Here is an 11,874-nt window from a genome sequence, read left to right as displayed (position 1 = left end):
CCCTCTTCTGGTATACCCCCCAAAGGTCTCTACGGTCATCCGATAACAATCTACTGGTGGTCCCTGGCCCTAAGTGTGTGCGGCTGTCCTCGACAAAAGCCAGGGCCTTTTTGACCCTGGCTCCTGCCTGGTGGAATGCTCTATCTGATGACATCAGGGCCCTGCGGGACCTTAAAGTGTTCTGCAGGGCCTGTAAGACGGAGCCATTCCGCCAGGCCTATAATTGAGGGCAGCTGTGAGTATCAGATCTGCTGGCCTCCCTAACCCCCCACCCCTTTCCAGGCTATATACTATATCAACTGATGTGGTGGCCTGCTACCTATCTTGGTCAATATGGTTGATTGGAATTAAGGTGCCATCTGAGATTCTTGTCTGGCTGGCCAGGAAAACAAACAGAGTACTACACATTCAGGCCGTCTCATAAGAACATAGCATAAGAACGTAAGAAAAGCCATGCTGGATCAGACCAAGGCCCATCAAATCCAGCAGCCGGTGCTCACAGTCTTTTGGTGTACCTGGAACCATTTAGCATGGCGAAGAGCAGCCAGGGACTCCAGGCATTTCTGCTTATCCAAGAGATCGGCTGGATCGAGCTGAGGGTCTGAGGACTCCTCTAAAGAATACAAAGAAAGAAAACTGGGATCAGAACAGAATACCCCCCCACACACACACATACACACCTATGTGAACCCGGCTGGCTGAAGCGGGTGTGTGCTCAACTGTGGTTTAATCAGACCCCAGTTTATTTATTTATCTATTTTATTGCACTTTTACCCCACCCTCCCCAGCCCGAATGCCGGGCTCAGGACGGCTCACCAACAGAATCACACTAAAAACAATAAAATATTGTTGCTGCTTCACTGTCCAGGCTGGCTGAAGCGGGCGCGTGCTCAACTGCGGTTTAATCAGGCCCCATTTATTTATTTATTTATTTAATTGCACTTTTACCCTGTCCTCCCCAGCCCAAAGGCAGGGCTCAGGGACGCTCACCAGCAGAATAACGCTAAAAGCAATAAAAAATTAAAATACAATTTAAAATAGCCCAAACCATTTCAATAGTAGGACAATAACGCCCCCCCCCCCCGGCGCTAGAATCAAAATAACCATATGCAGTTGGGCAATTAGATGTAATCACCTCCAAGATGGTATAAGTAGAGGGGGGAACTCAGCAGGGGGAGAGAAGAGATTAGGGAGGCCAGTATTTATAGGGAGAAATCTGTTAGTTGTGATATCTGGAGACAGACAGCAAAACAAGCTTGGGGCTGGGGGCAAATCATCAACCAGCCCCAAGCCAGGATTTCCAAGTAGGCCTTATAAACCATCATTTATCAAAATTGGGGGGGGGGGGTTGCCATCAAGTCACATCTATAGCAATCCCTGATTTCAAGGCAAGAGATGTTCAGAAGTGGTTTGCCCATTCCTGCCTCCGCGTCACGACCCTGGCATTCCTTGGTGGCCTCCCATCCAAATACTCGCCAGGGTAGACCCTGCTTAACTTCTGAAACCCAGGTCAGGGCTTGGGTTTGCTACAGCATCTGAATTCCACGATCATTGCTGTGTGACTGACTAGGGCAGAGCCCCACAAGCCAGCCTCCGCTTCAAGAGCTGATGAACTCTGGAAGCTGCCTTCTGTGGACGATCAAGTTCAGCTCCCCTACCCTGACGGGCAGTGGCTCTTCGGAGTTTCAGACACAGAAAGGTCTTCCACAAGACGCTTGGGACTGAACCAGGGATCTTTCCTGCTCCACTGCACAGCCTCCGCCTCTTCCATGGACTGCTGCAAACCGCTGTTTGTTCAGGGCACAGCTGGAGTTGGTTGGTTTTTGTTTTTTTTATATGCCAACTTCCTTTGCCACTTAAGGGAGAATCAAACCGGCTTACAGTCACCTTCCCTTCCCCTCCCCACAACAGACACCCTGTGAGGTAGGTGGGGCTGAGAGAGTGTGACTAGCCCAAGGTCACCCCAGCTGGCTTCATGCGGAGGAGTGAGGAATCAAACCTGGTTCTCCAGATCAGAGGCCACCGCTCCAAACCACCGTTCTTAACCGCTTCACCCACAGTGTTCTAGTCCAGTGGGTTTGCCCACTGTGTGCCATCCAAACTATAACTAACCTTCTTTGGCCAGATCACAATGGGTAGCCGGGTTAGACTGTCCGTAGCAGCACAAAAAGAGCAGGAGTCCAGTAGCACCTTAAGGACTTACAAGATTTCTGGCAGGGTACGAGCTTTCGTGAGCCATAGCTCACAAAAAGCTCATAACTCTGCCAGAAATGTTGTTAGTCTTTAAGGTGCTACTGGACTTTTGCTCTTTTCTTGAGCCAGGGCTTAGAGCAGGGGTTATCAACGACGGGGGAATTTCCCCCCCAGGGAGGAATTGGGAACACTATTCAGCAAAGTGTGATGTCCTGTAGATTATGTACAATCTGTAAAATTGTAGTTTGTTTTTAATTTTGAGTTAGAGTGAGAAAGGGGGGCGGGGGGAGAATTATATACTGAACAATGGTGAAAGGGGGGAGTGGAGCAAAAAAGGTTGAGAACCACTAGCTTAGAGGGATACCAGAAGCAACCTCCAGTCAGAGCTGGAGAACTTCGTTGCGAGTTGCCGGATCAGCGAGGGGAGTGCCCACATGCCAGCACTTGTGTTTTCAAGGAGGGGGGGAAATCACAAAGACTAAGATTTAATGGTCCTCTCTGAAATGGTCTCTACAGGAGCGCCCAAGCACAACGACCAGCAACTTACCTGCGTCTGCGGCGGGGGCCTCTTCTCTCACCAGGGGAGAGGTGAGAGACACCATCACTTGCATTTTGGGGTCCTTGGACGAGGCAATGACGATACTGGCTTCCTCCACGTTGGAGACAACTTCATAACCGTCCTTGGTCACCTTCTGGGAAACGAGACACGACAGCAAACGCCGTTACCCTCTGCACGCTGCTCCTCTGCGTCCGTTCCCCGCCCCAGCCCTCTTCTCCTTCAGTGTCCATAGTCTCGAGTTCTACCCCTCCCCAAAATAATTCCCTTCTCCCGTTGCTCCAACCAGGTGACTCCCCACATCAAATTTCTACATCGGCTTGCCACCTCCCTTCCACCGCCAGGACAAATAGCTTCTTGTCCTGGTCTTCACAGCCCTCCTTGGGTGTCTCCTTCTCCATCTTTTGACCCCACTCTCTCAGTATGCTTATGGCCTTCCTTCCCCCCTCCCCCCGGCAAGAAGAGGAAGAGGAGAAGTGGGTTTTTATACCTTGCTTTTCTCTATCTTTAAGGAGTCTCGAAGCAGCTTACAATCACCTTCCCTTCCCCACAACAGACACCCTGTGAGGTAGGTGGGGCTGAGAGAGCTCTAAGAGAACTGTGACTAGCCCAAGGTCACCCAGCAGGCTTCATGCGGAAGAGTGGGGAAACCAACCCAGTTCCCCAGATTAGAGTCCACCACTCATATGGAGAAGCTGGGAATCAAACCTGGTTCTCCAGATTAGACTCTGCTGCCTCTTAACCGCTACACCACGCTGGCTATCCAGTGACCCAAGAGTGGCCAACAATGTTCAGTTCTACATTCTCCCATTAATGAAGGAAAGGCCGGCAACCACATCGGCGGGGCTTCCCTAGCTGCGACCCTGAACCTGCCAGCCTTGGATTAGCCTGGTCTCCTTCATTTGGGCCTCCTGGGGACTTTAAATAATTATTTTTCCAGAGGACTTTGGAAGATTGTTCCCTGATCGGATTTTTTTAAAATTTAGTTTTAGTTAATTTGACTTTTAAGGTTTTTGCATTACAAGTTGTGGGAGGGCATTCCCCAGTTCTTGCTTCCTTCTCTCTTCCCCCCTGCTCTGCCAAAGTTCTGCAGAATCAAGTATCCACAAGTTGAGAATTTTTTTTAATATATATATATGTGTGTGTGTGTGTGTGTGTATATAAAATATACACACACACTCACATATGTGTTTATGATTGTTTTAATGAATAAATTATGGTATTATGTGTTATTGTTAGCCACCATGAAACCTAATGAAATAAGAAACCTAATAAAATCTACAGGGCTGATTTTCGCTACCATCTGCTGGTTTTAATGGCTTTGCTGCTGACTGAATCCTGGGCTTGGAGAGTTCTAACTTTTTAAACTGTTGTTACATTACTGCTTTTCAGAGTACTGTGGAGTTCTCCCTGCTGCTAGTTGGATGTTTCAGCTTTCAGACCACAGTCGTTTTTGTTGCATTTAATATATACCGTGTGCTGTGTATGTGTATAGTGCCATCAAATCACAACTGACTTATGGCGACCCCAGCAAGGGGTTTTCAAGGCAAATGAGAAGCAGAGGTGGTTTGCCACTGCCTTCCTCCACGTTTGGGAACCACTGGGCTATACCATACCACCTTCCCTCCCTTAGTTTATATATATGTGCAGCCCTACCATTTGCCATATTAGAAGGGAGATTTAAGAAAATCCCCAAGGTGGAGAGACTTTGCCTGTGTAACACAGGGGAGCTGGAAACCATTAATAATGTATTTTTTAGATGACCCCTCTACAAGTCAGCCCGCTTCAATATTACTGACCCTTTGATTAAGGAAATGGGCTCTGGTGATGAGGGTGAATGAACCAAAAGGTTTCTGCTGGGAGACAGCTCACCAATCACCACCCAGGTCGCAAAATACTGTGCAGTAGCAATGAAGCTACGCCGCCTTAATGTAGTTCCTTAATCTGTGGAAATGTAAAATTGGGTGATTCCTAATTTTGCTGGCCTTGGTTGTAAACATCTACTCTGTATGGTCAGTTTGTTTTATCTGGCATATTAGCTACAAATAAAATTTTATTTATTTATATATGTACATATGTAAGTCACAACTGCCTTACGGCGACCCCCGCAAGGGGCTTTCAAGGCAAGTAAGAAGCAGAGGTGGTTTGCCACTGCCTTCCTCTGAAGAGTCTTCCTGGGTGGCCTCCCTTCCAAGTACCGACCCTGACAAGATCGGGCTATACCATGCCGCCTTCCCTCCATACAGTGTCCTGGAGGACTACTATTTTTTTTTAGAAGAAAATGAGGCTACCGAGACTCCACCCACTCTCCCTTGCTGCCCCCTGTGCCTGGAACTCCCCCCTCCCCACCTGTGTGGTGCCACCTCCTCTGTTATGTAGCCCCCTCTTCAAAATCCACATTTTTTGCCATGTCTTTGGCATACGTCCCCCCACCCCCAGGTCTTCACGACTAACCGTACAATGACATTTGGTCGCTCGCAGCCCAGGCAACTCTGATCTGGTGTCTTCTGTGGGATCTGCTTCAGAACGGGTCGCTCCTCGGAAGAGACGGGGCCCTGCCGGCCTGCTCCTGAAATTCTATGCGGCACCCCGGATGCTGATGGAGCAGCGCAGGCAAACACACACACACACAGGCATGAGCGCAGAGTCACCGACGCAAAATCTTACCCCCAGCTGTTCGGGCAGCTGCTGAGCGATGCTCTGGAGGAGAGTCAGAGTCGGCTTCCGGGCAGACAGCAGGATGAGGTGCACGTTCCTGTCCCCGCGGAGGAGCAGCCCTTTCGCCAAGATGCCGACCCGCATGACCCCTTTCAGCACCCGGGGCAGGCCTTCAGTCTTCCTGTAGGAGGGACACACAAACACATGGCGCTGCCTTATACTGAACCACGCCCTCGGTCCCGCCGACTCAGTCTTGTCTACTCAGACAGGCAGCGGCTCCCCAGGGTCTTGCGCAGGTGCTGCACATGACCTACTAAGCAATTCCTTTTAACTGGAGATGCTGGGGATTGAACCTGGGACCTTCTGACTGCCGAGGAGAAGTTCCGCCGCTGAGCCACGGCCCTTCACGTTTTAAAAATTTATTTTACTGCATTTTTACCCCGCCCTCCCCAACTTGAAGGTCAGGCTCAGAGCAGCTTACATAATCCAAAATATAATAAAAACAATACAACATTTAAAAATACAATTTAAAATAGCTCAGATCTAATAAATAGGACAATAATGCCTCGATGGTGCTAACCCCCCCCCAAAAAAGCTATCTGCAGCCAGTAGATGAATCTGACCACCTTGAGGATGGTATAAGGGGGTGGCACTCAGCAGCGGGGGAGGGGGAAGGATTAAGGAGGCCAGTATTTATAGGGAGAAACCATCACTGTCCTCAACCATAAGCTCGGAGGAATAGCTCCATCTTGCAGGCCCTGCGGAATTCCTGAAGGTCCCGCAGGGCCTTGATCTTATTAGGGAGGCTATTCCAGCAGGCAGGGGCCAAGGCCGAAAAAGCCCTGGCTGGGCCGGGGATCACCAGTAAGTCAGTATTACATGAACGTAAATTTCTCCGGGGAACATGCCAGGAGAGGTGGTCCCATAGAGGTCTGGCTACATTAACCGGGTAAGGCCCCGGCGGGAACTACCAAGAGGCCACTGGATTTTCCATATACGAGAGGACTAGGCGGCACCCCAGTTGCTCGAGCACCAAACAACTGCATTTGGAATGCTACAACTGAGACCCTGATCTTGTTCTCTCCCTAGCATGAGGGGAGACCATCAACCACCCTGAGTTCCTTGGAAGGTGAGATAAAAAGTAATGGACGGAGACAGCCAAGGAGAACAGGTGGATTCTCAACAATGTAAGCAATGTCCACAACTGCTAAATGCCTTAGGACAGAGAGGGAGATTACCTAACTCTGCCAGGAAAACCACTGAGACACCCTGGACCAATCACCCTCTCTCAAGCCTCACCTACCTCACAGGGTGGTTGTGAGGATAAAACAGAGGCGAGGGCAGAACCGCCCTTCGAAGAACACACATGAAGCTGCCAGCTACTGAGTCAGACCCTTGGTCCATCAAAGTCAGTATTGTCTACTCAGGCAGCGGCTCTCCAGGGTCTCAGGCAGAGGTCTTTCACATCACTTACTTGCCTAGTCCCTTTAATTAGAGATACCGGGGATTGAACCTGGGACCTTCTGCATGCCAAGCAGATGCTCTACCACTGAGCCACGGAGGTACAGAAGCGCGTTGGGCAGACAGGCAAGCATTTACCCTGGCTCTTTGCCCCCTTCCTCTTTCCCCGACTCCTGCTCCGTCAGCCAGTCAGAGACGAGCCTCAGGGCCCGCTCGGAGTGCGACACCGCTGTCTGGATGGCCTGCAGCTCTTCCTCGGTCGGGTAGATGCTGGAGTGCTTCGTCATGACGTGCCGGTCGTCGGAGGAGTCCGGCCGCCGGATGGGCTGCGGGAAATAAAACGGCAGGGCTTTAGCTAGCAATCTGGAGGGGGGGGGGAAGCACACAAAAGACAGGTTTCTTTTTCCCTCCTTTTAAAAATTTTATTAACAGATATTAATACAATCACAGTTCAAACACAGGAACACAAATACATAAAACAAAACAAAAATAACAACAAAAACAAAGAAAAAAAAGTGAAACTATCATTACAGCACTAATGGTCAAGGGCTTCGTATTTGTTACAAATTCTTGTAAATATACACATACACACATATAGTTATATATAACTTTTTTCTTTTCCTTTGATTACATGCATAAAAGGAGTACAATAAAAGGAGTACAATAACAGCTTAGATGGTTAATACATTTAGGAATGAAAAGTAGAGGAAGGATCATTATACCTTTAATTTATTTCCCATAACCTTTGAAATGGTTTAGACGCGTTGAATTTCTTTCTGGTTTGTATATGCGATGAAATCATGCCATATTTCATAAAAATCCAATATATTAGCCTTGCCTTTAATAACTCTAAGTTGATGTGTCAATTTTTCTGCCATAGCTATTTGCCACAGTTCAGAATACCAAGAGCGTAACGTTAAGAATGCTGCCATTTTCTAATATCTTGCTATAACCCTCCGAGCGGCTATTAACATAAACACTATTAATCCTTTAGATAATTCACAGTGGGTAGCCGTGTTAGTCTGTCTGCAGTAGTAGAAAAGGGCAAGAGTCCAGTAGCACCTTAAACACTAACAAAAATATTTTCTGGTAGGGTATGAGCTTTCTGAAGAAGTGAGCTGTAGCTCACGAAAGCTCATATCCTACCAGAAAATATTTTTGTTAGTCTTTAAGGTGCTACTGGACTCTTGCCCTTTTCTACTAATCCTTTAGATGTCACTTTTTGGTTATGTTTCAAATTTGGCAAGAGAATGGAATTGTATTTGGGGTAGGCAAGAAGACAGCCGGGGGGGAAATTAAGACTGGGAGATTTCCGGGAAGTGCAGGCACCTTGGTATGTTTTTTCCCCCCTCCTGCCTTGAGATAATGGATAGCCTTTTAAGCTTTAAACTTTTAATGAACTGAAAGAACCAAATCAATTGGTACATCTGCCTTGGAAGTTATTATTGTAGCTACTTATTTTGGAACAGCTCCCTTTTGAGATAAAGACCTTAATGAGAGCCAGTGTGGTGTAGTGGTTACGAGTGGTGGTTTGGAGAGGTGGAGTCTGATCTGGAGAACCGGGTTTGATTCCCCACTCCTCCACATGAGCGGTGGACGCTAATCTGGTGAACTGGATTTGTTTCCCCACTCCTACACATGAAGCCAGCTGGGTGACCTTGGGCTAGTCACGCTCTCTCAGCCTCACCTACCTCACAGGGTGTCTGTTGTGGGGAGAGGAAGGGAAGATGATTGTAAACTGGTTCGATTCTGCCTTAAGTGGTAGAGAAAGCCGGCATATAAAAACCAACTCTTCTTCCTCTTTGTTGAGATAGACCTTTATCGGGATAACTACCTCTTCTCCACCTCTTCCCCCACGGCAGTCTCTTATTGCCCAGGACTAAAACCATACAGGGCCTGAGATCCCACTTTTTGGATTTCCCTCATCTTAAAAAGGTAAAGGTCCCCTGTGCAAGCACCGGGTCATTCCTGACCCCTGGGTGATGTCACATCCCGATGTTTACTAGCCAGACATCGTTTATGGGTTGGTTTGCCAGTGCCTTCCCCAGTCATCTTCCCTTTACCCCCAGCAAGCTGGGGACTCATTTTACCGACCTTGGAAGGATGGAAGGCTGAGTTTACCTTGAGACGGCCACCTGAAACCAACTTCCGTCAGGATCAAACTGGGAAAATCTATTCCTCTCATAACTGTGTCTCTCCAAGTCTAGGGAGGGGAGGGGCGGTGGCTCAGTGGTAGAGCATCTGCTTGGCATGCAGAAGGTCCCAGGTTCAATCCCCGGCATCTCCAGTTAAAGGGACTACACGCAAGTAGGTGATGTGAAAGACCTCTGCTGGAGACCCTGGAGAGCCGCTGTGAGTCTGAGTAGACAATAATGCCTTTGATGGACCAACAGTCTGATTCATTATAAAGCAGCTTTGTATGATGGGGAGGGGCTGTGGCTCAGTGGTAGAGCATCTGCTTGGAATGCAGGAGGTCCCAGGTTCAATCCCCGGCATCTCCAGTTAAAGGGACTAGGCAAGTAGGTGATGTGAAAGACCCCTGCCTGAGACCCTGGAGAGCTGCTGCCGGTCCGAGCAGACAATACTGACTTTGATGGACCAAGGGTCTGATTTAGTATAAGGCAGCTTCATGTGTTCATGTGTCTAGACTTGGGGATCGAACAGGGAGAGAAATCAAAATGTACAAACCCTGGAAACCAGAGCGGTGAAGTCACCCAAATCCCAAAGTGAAAGGACTCACCAAGAGAGGGGGCACCGGCACCCCAGGCCTGCCCATGAGGGGCGGGGGGCGCCAGTCTGAGGCCAGACGCCGCCGCCGCTGCTCCTCCCAGTACAGCTGCTCTTCCTCTACTCTCCGCCAGTACATCTCCTCTTCGTAGCGCCTGGAGGAGACCAGGGTGGGGGAGAAATGGCAAGTACGGACCGTGTTAGAGCGCCTCCTCGGCAGAGAAGCCCGTCCCCTAAGTAGGAAGAGCAGACTGCCGCGAGCAGGATCAGCGAGAGCAAGAACGGAATAAAACCCACAGAGCTTTTAATTTGTTATCATGGAATATTGCTGGGTGGAATAACAAAAGACAGGATACTGATTTTATTAATTTTCTTAAAGGGTTTGATGGTATATTCCTACAGGAAACTTGGGAAGCTACTGACTTGAGTATAAATGGTTTCGAAACTTTTCTCCTCCCAGCCTATAAAGTGTCCTCAATGGGTCGCCCAAAATGCGGCCTAGCCAGTTTGATCAGGAACAAAAGCTTCTTTAAGCAAACCTTTTTGGGAAATTGTGATTGTTTTGCTCAAGCAATATTACTCTCCTCTCCTACTCTGAGCCTTATTATGATTAATACCTATCTGCCACCCTCTAATAATATTAAGGACTTGGACACTATGTGGTCCAACCTCTCTAAATTTACTTTTAAAATAGCTCAAAATCATCCGTTGGCTCAAATTGTTTTATTGGGAGATTTAAATGCTCGAATTGGGTCAAACCAGCAGGAATGGTCCTCCTCTATGGGTTTTGATGGGGAAGACTTGTTACCTCCCCAATTAAGTTTGCCTCATTACTCTACTGATAAAATTTATAATAAGGCTGGAGTTAGACTGATAGAGTTCTGTGTGACTCATAGCTTAATAACCCTAAATGGTCTACCACAATTCCCTTCATCAACAAACTCCACCTTTATATCTACAAGAGGCTGTAGTGTGATTGATTATGGTTTATGCTCTTTGAACTTGTTGCCTCTTGTCAGTGAATATTGAAACCCGTACTGAAAGTGATCATCTCCCCCTTTCATTTCTATTAAACTTGCCAATAAAGACCTTCAATTTTTTAAATCCCTCCCCTGATGAGAATAAGGTTTTAATCCTGACAAGGATTAAATGGTCAGAATCTACAGAAATTGAATTGTTCAATATCCTCCAATCTGACTTATTGTCCAAACTAAAGATGTCCATAATTGGCTCTTCCTCTCATGAGGAGGTGCTAATAGCCTTTTCTCAAGTTATAGAGCAATGTAGCTCTATAGCCAAACCGATACGTAAAACTACTTTTGAAACATCGACCTGGTTTGATCATGAATGTTTAACTCAAAAAAGGAATTTGCGATCGGTTTTTGGGAAATCTAGGAAAGGAGGCCAAACAATCGATATGGAGCAATATTTATCATCAAAAAAAGCTTATCAGGAATTAGTGGTTAATAAAAAGAAAGCCTATTATCAAAAAAGATGGGACCAGCTCTTTTTATCTCTGAAATCAAGTGACAGTAAAATCTTTTGGAGAACAATTTCTTGTCTATTAAACAACAAACCCTCTCCTGACTCAGGTATTATGCCTCAAGTATGGGTTGATTATTTTTCTAACGTCTTTGGCCATGCTGTGGTCCCTCCATCTGATAATGAGGAAATTATTCCCGCAAATATCCCTCCATGGCATGCAGTAAGTAGGGAAGAAATTATGACCTAATTTCTAAACTAAAAAGCGGTCGAGCACCAGGTCCTGATGGGCTCCCTGTCGAACTTTTTAAGAAATATGCTGACTGGTGGGCTCCACTACTAGCCAGTCTTTTTACATCAATTGATCATTATGGTATCCTTCCTGATTCATGGCTGAACTCAATATTAATGCCAATCTATAAAAAGGGAGACCCCAATCTACCGGGAAATTATCGTCCTATTAGCTTGCTATCAGTACTGGGCAAGTTATATGCTAGACACCTTGAGACCCGCCTTTCGGAGTGGTCTCAAGCTAAATCCATTATTGGCCCAGAGCAAATAGGATTCACTAAGAACAAATCATCTTTAGATCACTGTATCGTTTTATCCTTTCTTGTGGAAAAATACATGAAGATAGGTGGGGGGGAAATTGTTTGCAGCTTTCATAGACCTAAAAAGTGCTTTTGACTCTATTCCTAGAGAGAAACTGTGGGACAAATTGTCAAATCTAAGAATTGACCCCAGGCTGCTAATACTTTTAAAGAAATTACACTTAAATACAACCTGCCAAGTTAAAT

General features: G+C 47.1%; 1 protein-coding gene and 1 non-coding gene across 2 annotated transcripts in view; one reads left to right on the top strand and one right to left on the bottom strand.

Annotated features, from left to right (window-relative positions):
- LOC130473871 (zinc finger RNA-binding protein-like) overlaps positions 1-11,874 on the bottom strand; it is a 43,810-nt gene that overhangs the window by 3,663 nt on the left and 28,273 nt on the right. Inside the window, exons 11-15 of the mRNA XM_056845493.1 lie at positions 9,609-9,750; positions 7,007-7,194; positions 5,417-5,588; positions 2,741-2,885; positions 516-613 (exon numbers count right to left, since the gene is read on the bottom strand). Of these exons, the coding sequence (XP_056701471.1) occupies positions 516-613; positions 2,741-2,885; positions 5,417-5,588; positions 7,007-7,194; positions 9,609-9,750 (745 nt within the window). The remainder of the gene's footprint in view (positions 1-515; positions 614-2,740; positions 2,886-5,416; positions 5,589-7,006; positions 7,195-9,608; positions 9,751-11,874) is intronic.
- TRNAS-GGA (transfer RNA serine (anticodon GGA)) lies at positions 9,298-9,369 on the top strand. Its single transcript has one exon. It is a non-coding gene; the product is annotated as a tRNA-Ser (tRNA).

This window comes from Euleptes europaea, chromosome 2 (genome assembly GCF_029931775.1).
Source record: "Euleptes europaea isolate rEulEur1 chromosome 2, rEulEur1.hap1, whole genome shotgun sequence".
NCBI classification, from domain to species: Eukaryota; Metazoa; Chordata; class Lepidosauria; order Squamata; family Sphaerodactylidae; genus Euleptes; species Euleptes europaea.
This window is presented reverse-complemented; position numbering and strand designations above follow the sequence as displayed.